This window comes from Periplaneta americana, chromosome 7 (assembly GCF_040183065.1).
Source record: "Periplaneta americana isolate PAMFEO1 chromosome 7, P.americana_PAMFEO1_priV1, whole genome shotgun sequence".
Classification (NCBI taxonomy): Eukaryota; Metazoa; Arthropoda; class Insecta; order Blattodea; family Blattidae; genus Periplaneta; species Periplaneta americana.
This window is the reverse complement of record NC_091123.1, coordinates 8458703-8478788: the sequence shown is the minus strand read 5'-3', so window position 1 is coordinate 8478788 and position 20086 is coordinate 8458703. Positions and strand designations below refer to the sequence as shown.

At 35.1% G+C, this 20086-nt stretch overlaps 1 protein-coding gene and 1 long non-coding RNA gene across 3 annotated transcripts in view; one reads left to right on the top strand and one right to left on the bottom strand.

Annotated features, from left to right (window-relative positions):
- Positions 1–20086, top strand: part of LOC138702867 (uncharacterized) — a 154126-nt gene that overhangs the window by 49177 nt on the left and 84863 nt on the right. The window lies entirely within an intron of this gene.
- Positions 1–20086, bottom strand: part of LOC138702866 (cyclic GMP-AMP synthase-like receptor) — a 39611-nt gene that overhangs the window by 19063 nt on the left and 462 nt on the right. Inside the window, exons 2-5 of one of the 2 annotated variants that reach the window (XM_069830220.1) lie at positions 14791–14855; positions 9016–9138; positions 7466–7636; positions 4591–4688 (exon numbers count right to left, since the gene is read on the bottom strand). In XM_069830220.1, the coding sequence (XP_069686321.1) occupies positions 4591–4688; positions 7466–7636; positions 9016–9129 (383 nt within the window). In that variant the 5' untranslated portion in view covers positions 9130–9138; positions 14791–14855. The remainder of the gene's footprint in view (positions 1–4590; positions 4689–7465; positions 7637–9015; positions 9139–14790; positions 14856–20086) is intronic. The other variant, XM_069830221.1, reaches the window with a different exon arrangement.

The window sequence follows — 20086 nt, the reverse complement described above, 5'->3', positions numbered from 1 at the left end:
AATGCAGTTATATTGTCAGACTCCAAAGCAGCTATTCTATCAATCGTCTCTAAACACACACCTTCATCTCAAACAGCAGAAATAACTAAAATGCTCTCTCAATTAATATCACTCAATAAAAGAATTGTATTCCAATGGATACCATCCCATTGTGGAATCCTGGGAAACGAGAATGCAGATGCTTTAGCAAAGAAGGGCAGCACTGCTACTTACAGACCTGTTACTAAATCTACGTATTACTCTGTGAAGAGATTTATTAAATCTACATACTTAGACTTCAACAAACAAAATTTGATAACTCAATCCCAAGGGAAAAAATGGAACTCTCTGCATCAAAATCCACAGTTAATTCCCGATTTACCACGAAAATCGTCTGTAGCTGCATTTAGATTGGCAACAGGCCATGATTGTTTGGCCAAACACCTGCATAGAATTGGAATATATCAGTCCCCTAACTGCCCATTGTGCAACTCAAACCAAGAAATGGATTCGGAACACCTCAAAATCTGTGCTTCAGTGGCTGGTGATGATAATATCTTTGAAAAATATTGGAGTGCAAGAGGTCAAATGACTTTATTGTCAAACGCCTGGCATTAGAAAACAACAACAACAACATTTCCTATGTCAGTGAACTGTGTATTTGGGTAAACACATTGCTTCAAAATTATTTTTTAAACTGTATGATGTTTTCTTCCCACCCTATATATTTTGTGTGTTTTACACTTTTGCAACAGTTGAGTTTCTTTATCACATTGCAAATTACCAGTATATTACCGTTTATAGTTTATTTTTGGACCATTATTCAATAGACTTAAGTAAATGAAATCATTCAACATGCACCCAAATAGTTATTTACTCTATTTAAGATATACTGTATTAACAGAAATCAAATTCGGGAAATGTTTGTGTTATACAAACTCTGTTTAAGATAATATTTTTTTTTTACTAATGGCTGGTACTTGACTGTTTGTTATTCACCCATATGAAGCCAGTTGTGTAAACTAATTTACCGACAGAGTCGCTGCCCAGGATGCATCATAGGATGCTGGTCTACAATACTCCAGTAATGAGATGATGGAGATTTGTTGCATGCCACAGGGAAACTGGAGTTCCCAGAGAAAATCTCTGTGTTACTGGACCATGGACTTGCCCAAACACAAGTTATAAATCAGAGGTATGTCGGGGATCGAACCTGAGTCCACAGGACTATGAGTCCGGCACTCTAGCCACTAGACCACCATGGTGGCTCCATTCAGGAAATGTTTGTGTTACACAACTTCTATTTAAGATATAGTGCGTTAACACATACAAGAGTTGGGACTAGATCATGGCAATTTTATTTTTTTCTAAGAATGTGGGCGCAGTTCGAAATTTTAAAAATAATGTGGAAATGAAAGGGCAGGGTATGTGTACTAGTAGGGTAGGGTAGAGTAGCAATCAAAAAACCATAAACAACATAGCATCATGCTACTTGAAAGGCCAGGGTATGTGTACCAGTGGAGTAGGTTAGTAATCAAAAAAACCAATAGAGAACACAGCATCATGCTACCTGTGTTTATTGCAGTAGTTGGAATATCATTACAGCACACATACCCATCCTAAAAACCCATAGGATCACATCCATTCTGCACAGTTGTCGACTCACAACTGCATTATTCATTATGCATAATGTAATATAATATTTGTATGATAACCATATCGCACTGCCATCCCCATAGTGATGCGATCATATACTCGTTCTATGGATGCATGGCACGGTGTTCTACTCACAACTGAATTTACATTGCTCTATGTGTGATAACCATACATCACACTGCCATCTAGTGATATGATCGAAGATAATTGCCATACGACATTTGAATATCCCTGTAGCTTGTGTCAACATGCAAAATGCCCTAAATGTATTAACACAATCGTCAACCAAATGGAGATTAAAAATCAACGGCAAAATATCTCAATTGATGGATTTTACTAAACGTTTTCCCAGGGTTATAGATCAATTGAGTACTCAAACCAATTAATACGTTTTACCACATCAGTTAAATATCTTGGAGTAGGTACTTCTAGACAAACATTTATCTTACAGGCATTTCAGAGATATATGGCTCTCTATACACTTTTCAAAAGCCTGACTTCAGGGAAAGCAAAAGTCCTGCTGTATGCATCAGTCATCCGTTCATACATCCACTACTGCTGTGAGATATGGGGCCAAGCTCATCTCTGTCATCTCAAGAGTCTAGAAGGAATTCAAAGAGCTGTCTGCAGAACAATCACTGGTGCACACTACCTCACAAACAATGTCGAACTCTAAAATGAACTTCATATACCCTTCCAAGTTGCTTATATTCAAAATCTATAGACTACTTATAGGAATAAGATACTTCTTCATGCCAACCCTTTACTAAGAGAAATAAAATAACTTCAAACAAATACCTTCGTGTTTGGTGATCTTATTAATACATTTTTTATATTACCTATTTATATTTCAATTTGTATAATCATATTTTTTGTGAAAGGCAAGGGTCTAAGAGACGTGGTACTTTTAATAAAATATCTTAAAACTCATATAAAAAATCATACATGACATCTTGTGATATCATCGGTTAACTTTGAAAAAAAAAAATAGTTGCCACGACTTATGCTTGAATTCTCATATTTGTGTTACATAACTTCTATTTAAGATAGACTGTGTTAACACTTATCACATTCAAGAATGTCTGTGTTACATAAATACTATTTAAGATAGGTTGTGCTATACAAATGTTGTATAAGATTGATTGTGTAACACGAATCACATTCTGAACGAACACAAACTATTCGACAAGTATCAGTCAGGTTTCAGAGCTGGACACAACACAAGCACTGCTCTACTTAAAGTGACCGAAGACATTCGTGAAGCAATCGACCCTAATAAAGTAACAATACTAACACTTCTTGACCTTAGCAAAGCTTTCAACTCTGTAAATTTTGACCTGCTCACCCTTCAATTGAGAAATCTGCATTTGTCAGAGACTGCTGTGAGTTGGTTCGAATCCTACTTACGGGAAAGACAACAATGTGTTGTATCCGGGAATCGAAGCTCTTCCTGGCTTAACATAACAACAGATATACCACAGGGTTCGGTACTCCGACCATTGTTGTTCACAATATATGTCAATGATATTACATCTCTTGTAAGGCATTGTAACTATCACTTGTATGCTGTCGATCTTCAATGCTACATCTCTTCCCGCTTAGACCGAATAAATGACGCTATAGATAAATTGAACGAAGACATTGACTCGATTGTGACATGGACAAAGAAATTCCATCTTAATATCAATCCTGGAAAGACACAAGCAATTATATTAGGAAACAAACGGCAAATCGATGCTGTAAAGCAACTCGACATTTCCCCTGTTAAAGTAAGTACAGTGCATATCCCTTTCAGTTCTTCGGTAAAAAATCTTGGCATTCACATGGATAATAATCTCAACTGGGACATGCAAATCACAGAAACCTGCAGAAAAGTATATTCTATTATCCATGTGCTAAAAAGGATAAATGTTGATCTTCTCTCTTGCTTAAAAAAGTCCCTTGTGCAGACGCTTGTATTTCCCTATTTTGACTATGCTACATTTTACTGACTGACCTTTCCAGTGACAACAAAACGAAACTTCAACGTGCTCATAACTTGTGTGTACTTTTTGTAAGCAATGTTCGTAAATATGATCATATTACCCCATCCCTGGAAACAATAGGTTGGCTTAAACTAGATAAGAAAAGAAATTTACATTCACTTCTCCTTCTCTTCGAAATCTTGAACTCTTCTATTCCTTCGTACCTGTCGTCTCGCTTCACTTACCTTTCTTCCCACCACAATCTGAACACACGCTCTCGCCATGAAACAATACTAACAATACCATCCCATCGCACCTCCTCATACTCATCCTCTTTCACAATAGCCCTGCCAAGACTCTGGAATTCGTTACCTGCTAGCATCAGGGACTGTCGAAATAAAACTGAATTCAAACGCAAACTTACTAGGCACTTGGTCAGTAATTGAGACTCGTTCAGACATGGTTTCTTGTAAATAGTTCTCTTAATCTATCACAAAATATTTCAATATCAGGTAATTTCATTACTATAGATTTTTGTTATTGTAGGATTAATTTGTAATTCAGTAAATACAAAAATATTTTTTGTTCTTAACTTCTATGATAAAATGTCTAGCTTTCATTAATCAGGTAATCTTGTCGTACTTTAATTTCTATTGTAATTGTAATTGTAAATTTAATGTTAATTGTAATTTTATTGTTCATATTATAGTTGTAATCCCCTGGTAGAGGGGCAGAGAAGGCCTGATGGCCTTATCTCTACCAGGTTAAATGAATAAATAAATACTAAATACTAATTCTGGAAAGGATGTACGGTATTATACAAATATTGTTTAAAATAGACTCTGTAACAGAAAACACGTTCAGAAAAGTTTTCTATTAGGAAAAATTATATTCAGGATAGGTTGTTACAGAAATCATGTTTAGGACAGGTGCAGTTATGTTCAGGATAGGTCAATGATAAATCCTATCCAGATCAAAAGTCAAGATATACCGATATTTGGATGTCCATTCAGGATGTTGTCTCAACTGGTCCATTCCTTTTGTGATCTTCACTTTAGTGAAAGCTGCCGGTACTCCACTGTTATCAATCTGAAATCAAAGACTTATTTTACAATTGTACCATTAACCAGATACGGAATGTGATGTCGGACGCAATGCAAAGCCAGTGTTAAATGATAGTGACATCACAGATTGTCATCAGTTTCCAACAAAAGCCATAAACTATATATTTTAGGTTAGTGGATAGAGTGCTGGACTTGTAATCCTGTGGACCCGGGTTCGATTCCCAGCATACACCTGGGCAAGTCCGTATCCAGGTAATGCAGACATTTTTTCTGGGAGCTCTGGTTCTGTGGTAACCCAACAAATCATATCATCTCATAGTGGGTGCAGCATAGACCAGTCTCCTATGGTGTACCCTGGGCAGTGACTCTGTCATTAAATTGGTCTACACAACTGGCTTCATATGGGTGAATGACGAACAGTTAAGTACCAGTCATTAGTTAAAAAAAGAAAAAGTACACAATGAAGTCGCAATTTTGAGGAGAAAATACACACGGAAATACGAAACATATGAATACTTACAACATTTTACTCACATAGAAATTTATAACTTTATGTGGTGATCACGATAAAATTCTGAAAATATTGATACATTTATCAAAGCAATTTTCTGTGGGCGGAAAAATGCTTATGAAACTTGTAGTAGGCCTACTAAACGAAATGAATTATATTCTGATTCAGTAGCGCCAACTTTTGAGAAACCTTTGGGTGAGCCCAAACACTTGAGTTGTAAGTTTACAAAAAAAAAATTTCATAAATCTTTCTTTCCATGTATCATGATATTAATTTACATAATATTCATTCGACTATGGATAGTATATGTAGTTTAGAGTGCTAAAGATAACAAAATGTATATCTAAGATCGATTTTGAACTGTATATGATTAGTATGAGGTCCAGCGGCTATGTTCCATTTGTTTTTACGTAATACTCTTTTGTGTTCTTTGTGAATACCAATTGCGACCACCAATTAAAAATTAAAGGGCCACGCAGAACATGCAACTTTTTAATTAAATGTCGGCTGAAACAGCTGATTGAAGTGGCCTATCTATCCTTCTCTTATGCGAGTCTGATGCTGATTATCTCAAGTTTTAACACCTTACGGAACTAATTTCGTTATATAAACGTAATTATCAATGTACTTAAAATCTCCTCCTGCTGACTCAAATGGCAATAGTAAAAACTATTAGTTAACTTATATTGTCTCTAAATACTGGCTTACAGAAATAAAACAAATCTGCCAAATAATGGGGGCAGACAGAAGTCTACACTAGCTTGCATCAACCAATATGAATCCCAGACATCATTAGATAGATAGATATTTATTAGCCTTAGGGAATACAATGATTTCATGGCATCGTCAGAGTGAATACATAATAAATATGCAGTTACATAGTGTGTTATTCCAACATACAAGATGTCTACAATAATATACTAATAATATACAATCAGCACATTCTGCAATGAAGTCAATTCTCCACAATCTTCTCCAGACCATTACTTGTACAAAGTTCTTGGTTTCCTTATCTTCTTGGGCAGTCTCACCCCAGACATGAATCAGATAGAAAAGAGCAGTAAACACAAAAGGAGATACTAACTACTGTAAGCTAAATTTGGAGTGCTAAACTAAGATACTCATTGACAGTAAAAGGCATGTGGAAAAGTAAAATATGTTTCACTGACTTTTTAAATCTAGCATAGTTAAGGGCTTTAGTTTCAACAGGGAGTTTGTTGTAAAGTCGTATCCCTGTATGTGATAAGCTATTGAGACTTTTGGATAATCTATGATGATTAAAATGTAAATTATTGCATGTTCTTGTGCTGTAGCTGTGATAATCAGAGTTTATTTTAAAACTATCATAATTTTGGTGGATGAAACAGACTGTTTCAAGAATGTAAATACAAGGTAGGGGCAAAATATCTAACTCTTTGAATATTTTTTTACTATCAGAGCGAATAGGTACCTTCTTTATAATTTTCAGTATTCTCTTTTGCAGTCTAAACACTTCTGCAAGTCTTGATGACGACCCCCAGATAATTATCCCATATGATAATACAGAGTGAACATAGCCAAAGTAAACCGATCTAAGTAGATCCTTGGGAGTTATAGTGGTTAGGACATGGAAAGCATAACACAAACGACTTAGTTTATCAGTTAAGAATTGAATATGACTTTCCCACGTGAGGTTGGAATCAATCCATATCCCTAAAAATTTTGTACAGTCGACTTCCTTTATTCCAGTATTATTAAGTAGTATTTCAATGGAGTCATGTAGTTGTTGCTGACTGAAATACATACAAACTGTTTTACTGACATTCAGTTTTAGTTTATTGCTAGCTAACCACTGTTCTAGTTGTCCTGAGGTTTCATTTATTTTCTCCTGTAAATTATTTTTATCAAGAGCGTTGAAAACAATATTAGTGTCATCTGCAAAGAGAACGGTTTTAGCTTGCGTTATCCTTGAGGGAAGGTCGTTTATATATAGGAGAAATAGAATTGGGCCAAGTATGGAACCTTGGGGCACCTCGCACCTTCTAAATTTTAATAATAGAAATATATTAATGATTAGTGATTAATATAACAACTTCAATGGCATAAGGCAAAGGTAATTTTTCCTTATACTGTCTTTAAACATTGTATTCTATGCTTTAAAATGGCGCTCATAGATTTTTCTCTGTCTCTCTCTTATGAGTTTCTCGTATTTTGTCTAGCTAAATGTTGCAACTCTCCCTTATTTATATTCTGAAAACCTGACAAGCCTATCTCCTTGTTGGCACCTTGAATACTGTCTTGTCATTACTCACAATAATGTCGTTGTAATTGATGGGCAGTCTCATTACAACGTCCATATCATATTCTTCGGGTTTGCCAACTTTCAGGCCATCGTAGTAACTGCCAGCTCCACAAAGCCTGCTGTATATAGCTTTGAAGAGTGCGTCTTCTTGCTTCATGAGCTCGATGAGTTGAGTTAACACCTGGCAACAATAACAATAATAATTATTGCAGAATCTTTCACATAATCGAGTTCGGGATTTGCTGCTTCCTGCTGACTCTCATGGTAGATTTTCGCGGACTACCTGAGAAACTTTCACGGACACGCTCAACTGTTTCCTCGCTTACTGGCTGGCATCTGATTGATTTCCTCTTACAAATGCATCCCCTTGCCTTAAAATCGGAGTACCAGTCGCGAATTGTAGGAACACTAGATGGATCTACACCAAACCTTGTTCGGAAATGTCGTTGGACATTAATGTAATAATTACTAGACAGAGGCAAACCATTCCTCCTAGTAGTATGGGGACAACAAATTTCACGATGTATAGAATGCATTTAACAACAAAATATTGTCATATAGAATGTAATTAATGCCAGGAATATGTTTATGTTCCACAATATTTTGGTAAAATGTTCATATTTCATACAAATGTTCATATTTTTCATGATTTTATTTTCTTCTGTTAATATTTCTATAACCACCAGTGAACAGGGGTTTCCAGACATTATAAGGAGACAATAGAAATGCTTTCGACGAAGCATTTGAAAACCCCAAGCCACCCATTCCACCAACATTCCGGGATTTTAAAGGACAAGTGAAATCTCCAGAGTCATTGAACTCGTAGCATCGATAAATTAGAGAAGCCAAACCAAATGTTCTTACTTTATCTTTGCTTATTTTTTCGAAGCCAGTGAAAATCTTTTCAGTGTTGCATTATCTACTTTTATATGCGTAAATTAATTTTTTAACAGATTTCAACCATCAATTTTGCAGTCTACTTAATTTCTCCTCTTCTTGAAACTTTATGAGTTTTTCATCGTACCAAACAATAACAACTCACAGAAGGTGCAATCTTGTGCAAGAAAACATAGAAAAGTTACCTGTGTTGTACTGTAATAAGTGTTGAGTCGAACCAATGTTAGAACTTTTATTTTTGTTTTATTCAGTGTAAAAAATTTCAATTACCTTGTTCTTGCATTCAGATAAGGATTTGCTGATGCTGACAAACTGTGTAGATTTATTGTTTTTCTTTTTGTAAGATATTAAGTGTAGACAAAACCATTTATATGTGAAGGCTTATTTTGTAAATTATGATGTAAACATGCTCCAAATGGTTTAGGAACAAAGACATTTCAGAAATATTTATTTCATATTTTGCCAAAATGTTGTTCATATTGTGCCTGTCTCTAGTAATAACAGACTGGTTAACATGAAATCCACGACACAAAATGTTTTTCCATCCTCTATGGCAGGCATTTCTATCGGTACTAACTTTATGTAGTTCTTTTGTTGAACATAAATTAGAAGTGTTCGAAACCTGAAAGATCATTTGTGGGAATCCAATATTACGATACTTACTTTTGTAAAGTGGTCGCCATATATCTTCATATCTTGATCATTTAGAGAAATATAATTCTTCTGTACAGCATGCAGCACTGTTTCAAGAGCCGCTTCTGATTTTTTACTAGACATTGTTAATTTCTGAAATATGAGAATAAACAATTTAGGTCTGAATTCACAGGCAAATTTTCAAACTATCTTTTCTTTTCCTTTTTTTTTTTCCTGCTACACATGAATCTACAAGAAAATCAAATAGTGGCGAAAACCTCACACACATACGACATGAAAACACATCTGGATCATACAATTGAGTTAAATGTCTTGTTAAGTCACATGCACTCACGTTCAGATTAACATTTTGAAATTAAGAATAATAAGTAGAGCTGTGACTTTGCCCTTTTTGCCTATTTTAATCCTTTATTCAAAGTTAAAGGCTCTTTAATTAATTATTAATTATCCATTATAAAACCTTAGGATTAAGATGTAGTAATTCTATAGCGTCTAAAATTGGCTGTTTTGGTGATATGTGCCTATTTCTGGAATTGAAACCTATAAGTGCCTATTTCTAGAATTGAAGCCTATAAATGCCTATTTCAGTATTTTAACTTTCCAAAGTTTAAAATCGGTCCTTCCCTTGATTCCCCTGCCAAAGAAGGAACTGAAAAAAGGAGTACTGTGGGAAAATTTTGTGGTTAATGTTTAGCTCATACGGCAACGAAAATCACGCTGTTTTAACACTGATTGCATCATAGTCAGCAGCTAAATTTCTAGAATATGGCATCACTGTTCTCTTTCAGACATTATTAAAACAGCAGTTCATTGTAATTCTGTTTCATTTCATATTATAATTTTTATTGAGAGTGTTGTGTCATTTGAACCAAACGAATGAGATTGCTATAGATTATACATTAAACCACAACAACGAGAATAGTTTAACCCGAAACAATGGCAAAGCGAACATTGTCTAGGAGCGTGTTGCTCTAAAAATGGTTATCAGATTAACGAAAATGATCCTAATTTGTTCTACCAATGTTGCAAAGAGGTAAGTTTTGAGATTTTGATATTTTTTTGTAAGATTTTGATATCTAATCTGCATTTACACATCACCTGGAGGGATAGAATCAGCAACCAACAAATGATGACCCGGACAAGCATGAAGGACATAGTAGTCCAAGCTCTTCAACTAAAGTGTAAATAGGGCGGTCACATGCTGTGGTTCAACCAGTCAAGATGTACCTATGCATCAACTGTATGGGACCCGAGAATAGGGAAGAGAGGCTAGGGTAGACCAGGGCAGTGTTGGTCAGACCTGTTCAGAGAAACAGCAGGAGCAATATGGTCCAGAACAGAACACACCATGAGGACTGGAGACGTCTGGAAAGAAGATTGCTTCAAACCGTACCAATGTAAATATGAAGAACCGATCTAACAACTTAAAAGAGGATACTCAGTTTCAAGTCGATCAGTACTTGGATTGCTCTGTGCTTCGTATAAATAAAGCATGTGAGTAGCAGGCTATATTTATAGTGTATAATTTACTTTATGTAGTATAAAAACCGAAGGCACAAACAGAGAGTAAGGAATTAACCAGAGGAAGGCAGGAAAAGCAGGCAAAAATCTCAATTGGATTGACTCGCCAATTGAGAGTAATTGAGCTAGCCCTGTAACAGGCATTGCCCTAATGGAATTTCATGAACTGTTCTTATTCTTATTCTGATCTGTATTAGTTCGAATATGAATTCGAGATTCGTGGATTATTTTTTTATTCAGAAAGATAATTACTTACTGCAGCACCATGAAAATACAACAAGACATCAAAGCAACACTGCCAGACAACAAAAATCAAAATAGTCTTCTTTTTCCAAATTCCATCAGACGATGACATCCAGGAAAAATCCAATTCAAAATTGTGTGCTGCAAAGATTTCAGAAAATATTCCTTTGAATAATCTGAAAAACAAAACACTGAAGGATTTTCTTGGAAAATGGACAAATATGCAAGTCCCTGTCCAGTCCGCACTAAGAAAATATTATTACGAAAGGCTGGAGCTACTGCTATGCAAAAGATTGAAAGGCTCTTAAGACAGCGTCCTGGAAGGGATACAATAATGAAAATTGTGGCTATACTGGGTGTAGAGGTGCAGAAACTGGAGCTACATCAGGTTACTAATTTTAAATATGCTCCACTCATTCTTCTGTGGTTGAAAGAACACTTTTTGCATTTCAGAACAGTCTTAGTGATAGAAGAACATTCTGTATAATGGAGAATTTAAAAAATATATATATTGTTGTACATTTTTTTTCACGACAACATTATCACTGCACATTGTAAAGAGCATGACAAAGATTAACTTGAAAATTGTAATTGTATTGTAATAAGTGCCTATTTTGTATTTTAGTGACCAAATGAATGCCTATTTCAAACATTTTTACCGCCTTTTTGCCTGCGTAATTTTCATTTTTGTAGTGCCAATGTGTCACAGCTTTAGTAATAAGTTTGTGAGTTACTGACATTGAGTTACCGAGAATATTACAGGCACCGTACTGTCTCATAAGTAAAGCTGTGACACATAGGCACCAAAAAATAAAAAATAAAAAAATAGGCAGGCAAAAAGGCAGTAAAAATGTTTGAAATAGGCATTTATATAGGCACCAATATACAAAATAGATTAGAATAATTCAATTATTATTTTTAAGTTGATCTTTGTTATGTTCTTTTACAATGTGCAATGCTACTGTCATCGTGAAAACAATCTGTAACAATATATTTTTCTAAATTAGCCATTGCAAAGGATGCTCTTCTATCACTAAGACTGTTCTGAAATACAAAAAAAAAATGTTCTTTCAACCACACAAAATGTGAGTGGAGCATATTCAAAATAAGTAACCTGATGTAGCTCCAGTTCCTGTATTCCTCCGCCTAGTATAGCCACAATTTTCATTATTGTATCCCATCCAGGACCCTGTTTTAAGATCTTTTCAATCTTATCGGTAGAAGCAACAAGAGTTCTTCGTAATATAATATTTCCTTAGTATGGACTGAAGAGGGACTTGCATGTTTGTCCATTTTCCAAGAAATTCCTTCAGTGTTTTATTTTCCAGATTATTCAAAGGAATATTTTTTTTAAATCATTACAGCACACAATTCTGGATTTTTTCTGGATCTGTCAGCTAATGGAATTTGAAAAAAGAAGGTCATTTTGATTTTGGTTGTCTGGCAGCATTGCTTTCATGTGTTGTATTTTTATGTTGCTGGAACAGGTGATATCCTTCTTTCACAGTTATCATGAATATAAAAATAATCCACGAATCTTTTTTTAATGCTTTATTTTACATCACTTTAGTAACTGCTATGGTTATCTATGCTATGAAGGTGATAATGCTAGCGAAATGAGTCCACGGTCTAGAGCCAAAGAGCATTTGCTCTTAATGGGTTGAGGGAAAAAACTCAACCAGGTAACTTGTCCCAACCAGGATTTGAACCAGGTCCGCCCGTTTCTCGGTCAGACATGTTAACCACCACGAACTCCACGAATCTTGAATTCATATTCGAAGTAATGCTGATTAGATATCAAAATCTTGCAACAACAAAATATCAAACCAGTACCTCTTTGCAACATTGGAAGAAGATGGCTTTTCTGATTGTTGTCAAATTAGGATCATTTCCATAATCTGATAACTGTTTCATGAGCTACGTGCTTCTAGACAATGCTTGCATTGCTGTTGTTTCGCCTTAAATGCTATTCTCATTGTTGTGGTTTAATGTATAATCTGTACCTATCTCACTTGTTTGGTTCAAATAACACAACACATTCAATAAAGATTAAAATATGAAATGAAACAGAACTACAATGAACTGCTGTTTTAATAACATCTGAAAGAGAACAGGGATGCCATATTCTAGAAACTTAGCTACTGGCTATGATGCAGTGTTAAAACAGTGTGATTTTCGTTTCCTTAGAAACGAGCTAAACATTCACCACAAAATTTACCCACAATACTCCTTCAATATTACTCCTTTTTTCAGTTCCTTCTTTGACAGGGGAATCAAGAGAAGGACCGATTTTAAATTCGGAAGAGTTAAAAGCAATTTATAGGCTTTATTTCCAGAAATAGGCACTTATCACCAAAGTAGGCAATTTTAGGCGCTATGGAACATCCATATCTTGACCCTAAGGCTCTGTAATGAATAATTGATTGAAGAGCCTTTAACTTTGAATAAAGGAACAAAATAGGCTAAAAGAACAAAGTCACAGCTCTACTCATAAGTAATGTCGGTTTTGGAGCAAAGTTTTAGTTGCAGTGTGTTGTTACAAGAAATTAACCTAACTTTACCAAGTAAAGGTTCTACAATCTTGAGCCACCTTTCAGCGAGGTTTGTTATCCCGCGACGGCACAGTTTCTGGTTTTTGATGTGAAGAATTTGGTGATACCAAGTGGCTTCCGGTTTCGCAAATTCCTTCCACGTAGGAAGTGGATCAGGGATCAAATCAGATACCTAGTAATCTGAAGGCGCATAATAAGGGCTATATGCGGGAGTGGCAGCAGTTCGATTCCTTCCAATTCGTGGATTTTTTTTCCATGGTTATTCGAGTGGTATGGGATCTCACATAGTTTTGTTGCAAAAGAATTCTATATTTATTAACTAAAGCCAGGTTCCTCTCTCTCAATACTTCATGATCTCGTTCTAGCTGTTTAGAATAAAGTTCTGCATCGACTGCACATCCATTTGGAACAAACTCCCAGTGAATCACACCTTCAACATTTTACCAGACACATAACATTATATTGAAGCCTAACCGATTTTGTTTAACGACGGCTTTGGCAGACTGATAGGGATCGAGCCACTGATTTGAAGTGTCAGGGTTGTGGTAATATAGCCATTTTTCGTCACATGTAACATTTCTCCTGATAAATTGATTATTCATAGGATTAGCGATAAGCTTACACGACAGATATCCACTCTGCATCGAGCCTGTTGCAGTATCAATTCATGAGGTACAGATCTATAGCTTCTGTTTTATTTGCTAAGTATCTTAATGTGGCGATATATTGTATCTTTTGAAGCACCAACTTCTTCTCACAACCTACGAATACTTTTTTTGTGGATTTTCTTCCAAAACTCTGCGTATATTCGCAATATTCAATAACTCAGATCTTCCAGGATGCTGTAAATCTTTAATGTCTCCTTCTCCATTATTGAAACGCTGGAACCATCGTCGTGCTATACGCTCACTAACGATACCTTCATCCTCAACTTCACATATTCTTCGAGCCACAACAGCAGCAGCTTTATAATCTTGTTTCCAGTAGTGCTTTAGAAGGACTCTAATTTCTGACTTTATCACCTCCATTTTATATGCTTTATATTAACAACTGACTGTCACATGCTCGCAATACGAAATAACCATAGGGTCTTGTAAATTGCATTGCCCAACTATAGAAAATAATTAAAATCTAACAAAGCACCAAACTTAAAAAACCAATATTGCTTATGAGACGACCTGGTATTAATATTTTTACTTAAGACACTTTCAACTGCAGGCTATATTAAACGTGGTGGGAAATTGCGGACGAATGTTTGTCACTGTGCGTCTTAGTCTGCGTCTTCGTATCTGTGATGTGTTTGAATGTGTGCGCTTCTTTCTGCATGTCTGTATGTTTGACGTTATGTCTGTGTATTTGTGTACGTGTATGTAACTTATATTCCTGTGTTGCAACAACTGTTTGTAATAATGAACTGCTATAAAGTTAAATAACAAATCTTGAAAAAATAACTATTTTAAAAACATACCTCGAAATTGTACAAAACACAGGTTCAATCCCCGTTCTGGATCAGAAATTCTTCTTCTGTTTTGTCTGAAAAGGAGAGAACAACATAACAACATTGTCCTCTGTCTTCTCTGTCCTTACAACGTTTTTACTGTTTGGCAGAAAACTGCTATGTATGGGACGAGACTATAGGGCCCAAGGGACTAGCCACCTATCCCCCAAAAGTTTCATACATGGGTCCAGGCCTTTCTCCCCCAATATTCCCAAGTAATAAATAATATGTAATACTGTATATACCGCAACTGATAAGTGTAAGTCGGTTTTAGTTATGAGCAGCCCCATATTAGTGGTACACCTATAGGCCAGAAAAAAATTTGCGCTCCCATCAACTAACTTGTGCAGCTCTTAAACATTTAGTAACATATGCTACTATCTAAAGCAGGCATCTGGGGAGTAAGAAAATATCGAAAATTTATTTTTTTCAGCTCGATGTTTTCTTTTCTCAAAATTTTGCCGTCCCTACGAATTTTAGTTTCGCCCTTTAAATGCGCAGAAATTTGATCCCAATAAATGTAACTTTTCGTTCTGCAAAGTAATTTTACAATGTTACATTTATTCGAATCAAATTTAATTCTCTCAATAATTTATTATCATATTACACTGTTCTCTTAAATTTGACTGAGCATATTGAGAATTAAACCAATGGCTTTCCCAAAATCAGTGGCGTATACTGGTTAAAGGGTTTGGGCTACCGCTGACCCTATTATTACACAAAATATATCTAACAATTACTTTAATTTTAATTACTATGGTAAAACTAATAATACAAAATTATTACATTATGTTATATTATAAACTTTTTCTTTTGTTATTTCCTTGGGCTACCGCCGGTAGCCCGCAAAATACGCCCCTGCCCAAAATATACTATGAAATATTTCATATAAAACAATTTTTATCTCGAAAAGGAAGCAAAAGCAAGCAAAATTGTATTAAACTTTTTTGTTTGAAATATCTCAAAGAATACCCCTGAAATTAATGGCATTACTTACAGTTCACTCTGTATACACAATAGGCTATTGTTCACATTGACACTCTGTGAACCTGAATGTTTTAAATGTAAAACACGATATTTAGACAACAATAGATCAACTGACAATTCGAAAAAGAAATATACTCGTATATTTGCACAAATCTGTTGTTGGCTGGATTGTTTAACTCTGGAAAAATTAAGAATGCGATATCTGTATTCCGTTGCCATTTATAAACGAAATTAGTTTATTGCGTAAAATCTATTTATTTACTGGGTATTAAAGCAACTGCTGGTCTGTTATTAAAAATCGGTTAGTCTTATTTGATTATTGTTATTTTTTTGTATTACTATGAATGTCACAATCCTTCTTGCATAAAAATGTTTAATAAATAACCAGATTTGCTGCAATAGTCATATCTCGAAAACAGCTTGTTGTTGGTTGGTTTCTTATTGCACAACCCCGTCCACTTGATCTATTTCCAACAACTTCTCTACATGTATATAACATTTTATAATAAAACAAATATTGCGAGTGATATTCCATACTTCCTTCACAGTCTGTAGGCCTATAAAAACTATAGTTTATTTAACGACGCTCGCAACTGTCGAGGTTATATCAGCTTTGCCGGTGTGCCAGAATTTTGTCCCGCAGGAATTCTTTTACATGCCAGTAAATCTACTGACATGAGCCTCTCGCATTTAAGCACACTTAAATGCCATCGACCTGGGCGGGATCGAACCCGCAACCTCGGCCCCAGAAGACCAGCGCCATACCGACTGCTCTACTTAGCCGACTGTAGGCCTATATCAGCGTTGTCAGACACAGCCTAAACGGAGCGGAGCGCTCCACTATAACTCGTTGCGTCCTCCGGTGCTTCCACAGACATAAGCAAGTTCACGCTCCGATTGGACGTCTCTAGCACCACAACCGGTTTCGGAGCTTACAACTCTGACACTACTGGCCTATATCATACTGCATATAACACATTCAGCGGCAAATTTATCCAATAATTTTTTGCAAGTTTATTTTTCTGTAGCCTATGTCATGTATTGTTAAAAAATTCTGGAATTTTAAATTAAGTTGTTTCTTTTACTTTGTATCCTTTTAATTTGTCACTGTTAATCATTAATCGTGGTACAAAATAAGTTCCTACATAAAGATACATAACGAAGCGAATTTTCACTGAATGCAAACAAATTATTATCTATCAAGGTACAGAAAATGTTTGTTTCTGTATCAGTGAAATGTCAGGTTTCTCATACTACGCCAATATCGGGTGTTACCTCCTCTAGCTTGGATGTCGGCCAGCATTTGCCGTGACATACTCCGAATGACCAACTGTGCTGTGTCGGCAGCAAATAGCACAATGTTTTTCACATATTACTGATTATATTATTTTCAGTGTTGCCAGATCTGAGGAGCGAACATAATTATTGTAATTTACTTCCGAAACTACAGTATTTTTGCAAAAATTGTTGAACTGTACGTTTATGGAAGTTTCTAAGTGTATTGTATCTGTATGTGCATATTAATGACAGAAATAAGCAGCAGGCATATACAGTACATAAATAATTAAATATGATCCGTACAAGATATTTACATACAGACCCTATTTTTAGGATTTAGAATAATATAGTTTCTTACATAATCACCAATGAATTCAAACTATATTTAATTTAAAATCAGTTGTATTAAATGCTATCAAACATCTGTTAACAAACCTCAACACCGAAGTTTAACTAAATATAAAAAACAAGGCCTCTAACTTTACAATCTTGGGAGGCACAAGCGACTCGGCACCTAATTCAAACTGTTATGGTAAGAAAATTACGTTCTCCGAGAGAGAGTTGCGAAAATTTTCTATTCTTATGTCAGTGTCAAACATTAGTAAAATTACAAAATATTATTCAAGATTCCGCCTAATGAACATACACAGGCTGATTATCACCTCAAATTAATTAGATCAATACATATGTTCCCCTTCATTCAGTTGATTTACGTAACACTTTTCATTTTTTAATTGTATAATGATACAGAGAGAAACATTTAGGTGGAAAAGTAATATTGTCATATAAGTGTAAATATGAACCGTAATAAGGCAGTAATATCTTCTTGCATGAAATTCATTAATCTATTAATAAGCACGACCATAAGATCCTTTGTTGCACACATGTTTCTATTCCCGTTCTTAATTATAGTGCAGAATCCCTTAAAAGTCACTAGAAGTATTTTTTATACTATTAATGCTGAATTTCTGATTGTAAAAATGAACTGTTATATTGTCTGTAATTTGGAAATTTTAATTGTAGCTATAAAACATGACATGTTTTGCGTACAATTACACTGCTACGTTGGACCAATAGCAAAACTATTCTATGGATATCACAGTTACTGTACACATCTGGCAACACGAGTCTTTTACACTCGAAAGTTTCATTGTTAAAAACGGAGGAAATGGATTTAATAATAATTTTAACAATGAGTTAAAACTTGACTCTTTAAGCATTCCAAATGAAACGAACGTGATTAGATAGGGAATCGGAATCAACTCGTGGTCGGAAGAAAATTATTTAACTGGCAATGAAACAAGACTCATCGATTAAATTTGCCGGTGAGTGTATTATTATTATTATTATTATTATTATTATTATTATTATTATTATTATTATTATTATTATTTAGGCGTAATAGATCGACTATTGATCAGATTTTTTGTATTCGACAGATATTGGAGAAAAAATGGGAGTAGTGTATAAGGGTACAGTACATCAGTTATTCATAGATTTCAAAAAGGCATAAGACTGAGTTAAGAGAGAAGTTTTATATAATATTCTTATTGAATTTGGTATTCACAAGAAACTAGTTCCATTAATTGAAATGTGTTTCAATGAAATGTACAGCAGTCGTCCGTATAGGCCAGTTTCTGTCAGATGCTTTTCCAATTCACTGCGGGTTAAAGCAAGGAGATGCACTATCATCTTTACTTTTTAACTTCATTCTAGAATATGCCATGAGGAAAGTCCAGAATAACAGAGAGGGTTTGAAATTGAACGGGTTACATTAGTTCCTTCTTTATGCGGATAACGTGACTATATTAGGAGAAAATCCACAGACTATTAGGAAAAAAACGGGAATTTTACTTGAAGCAAGCAAAAAGATAGATTTGGAAGTAAATCCCGAAAAGACAAAGAATATGATTATGTCTCGTGACCAGAATACTGTACGAAATGGAAATATAAAAATTGGAAATTTATCCTTTCAAGAGGTGGAAAAATTAAAATATCTTGGAGCAACGGTAACAAATATAGATAACACTCGGGAGGAAATTAAACGCAGAATAAATATGAGAAATACATATTATTATTCGGTTGAGAAGCTTTTATCATCCAGTCTTATCTCAAAAAATCTGAAAGTTAGAATTTATAAAACAATAAATATTACCGGTTCTTCTGTATGGTTGTGAAACTTGTACTCTCACTTTGAGAGAGGAACAGAGGTTAAGGGTGTTTGAGAATAAGGTGCTTAGGAAAATATTTGGGGCTAAGAGGGATGAAATTACAGGAGAACGGAGAAAGTTACATAACACGGAACTGCGTTTTATTCTTCACCTGACATAATTAGGAACATCAAATCCAGACGTTTGAGATGGGCAGGGCATGTAGTATGTATGGGCGAATCCAGAAATGCATATATAGTATTAGTAGAGAGGCCGGAGTGAATAAGACCTTTGGGGAGGCCGAGACATAGATGGGAGGATAAATTAAAATGGATTTGAGGGAGGTGGGATGTAGCACATATGGGCGAATTCAGAAATGCATATAGAGTATTAGTTGGGAGGCCGGAGGGAATAAAACCTTTGGGGAGGCCGAGACGTAGATTGGGGAGGTGGGATATGATGGTAGAGACTGAATTAATCTTAATCAGGATAGGGACGGATGGCGGGCTTATGTGAGGGCCGCAATGAACTTCCAGGTTTCTTAAAAGCCATTATTATTATTATTATTATTATTATTATTATTATTATTATTATTTACCGAATTGTATAGGTAACGCATATACAGTACTTACTTTATGACGTATCTTGTGCAGAAATTGTCACTAAGACCCGGTCGGTACGAAACAGTCCGTAGCGGTAACAGTCAACAGCAATAATAATAATAATAATAATAATAATAATAATAATAATGTTTCTTCCCATAAAAGATACACCAGAGGAGACTACTTTTTTCATTCAATGGATTATGTCACATGCATAATTGCATATGTATAGTAGTAGTAATAATAATA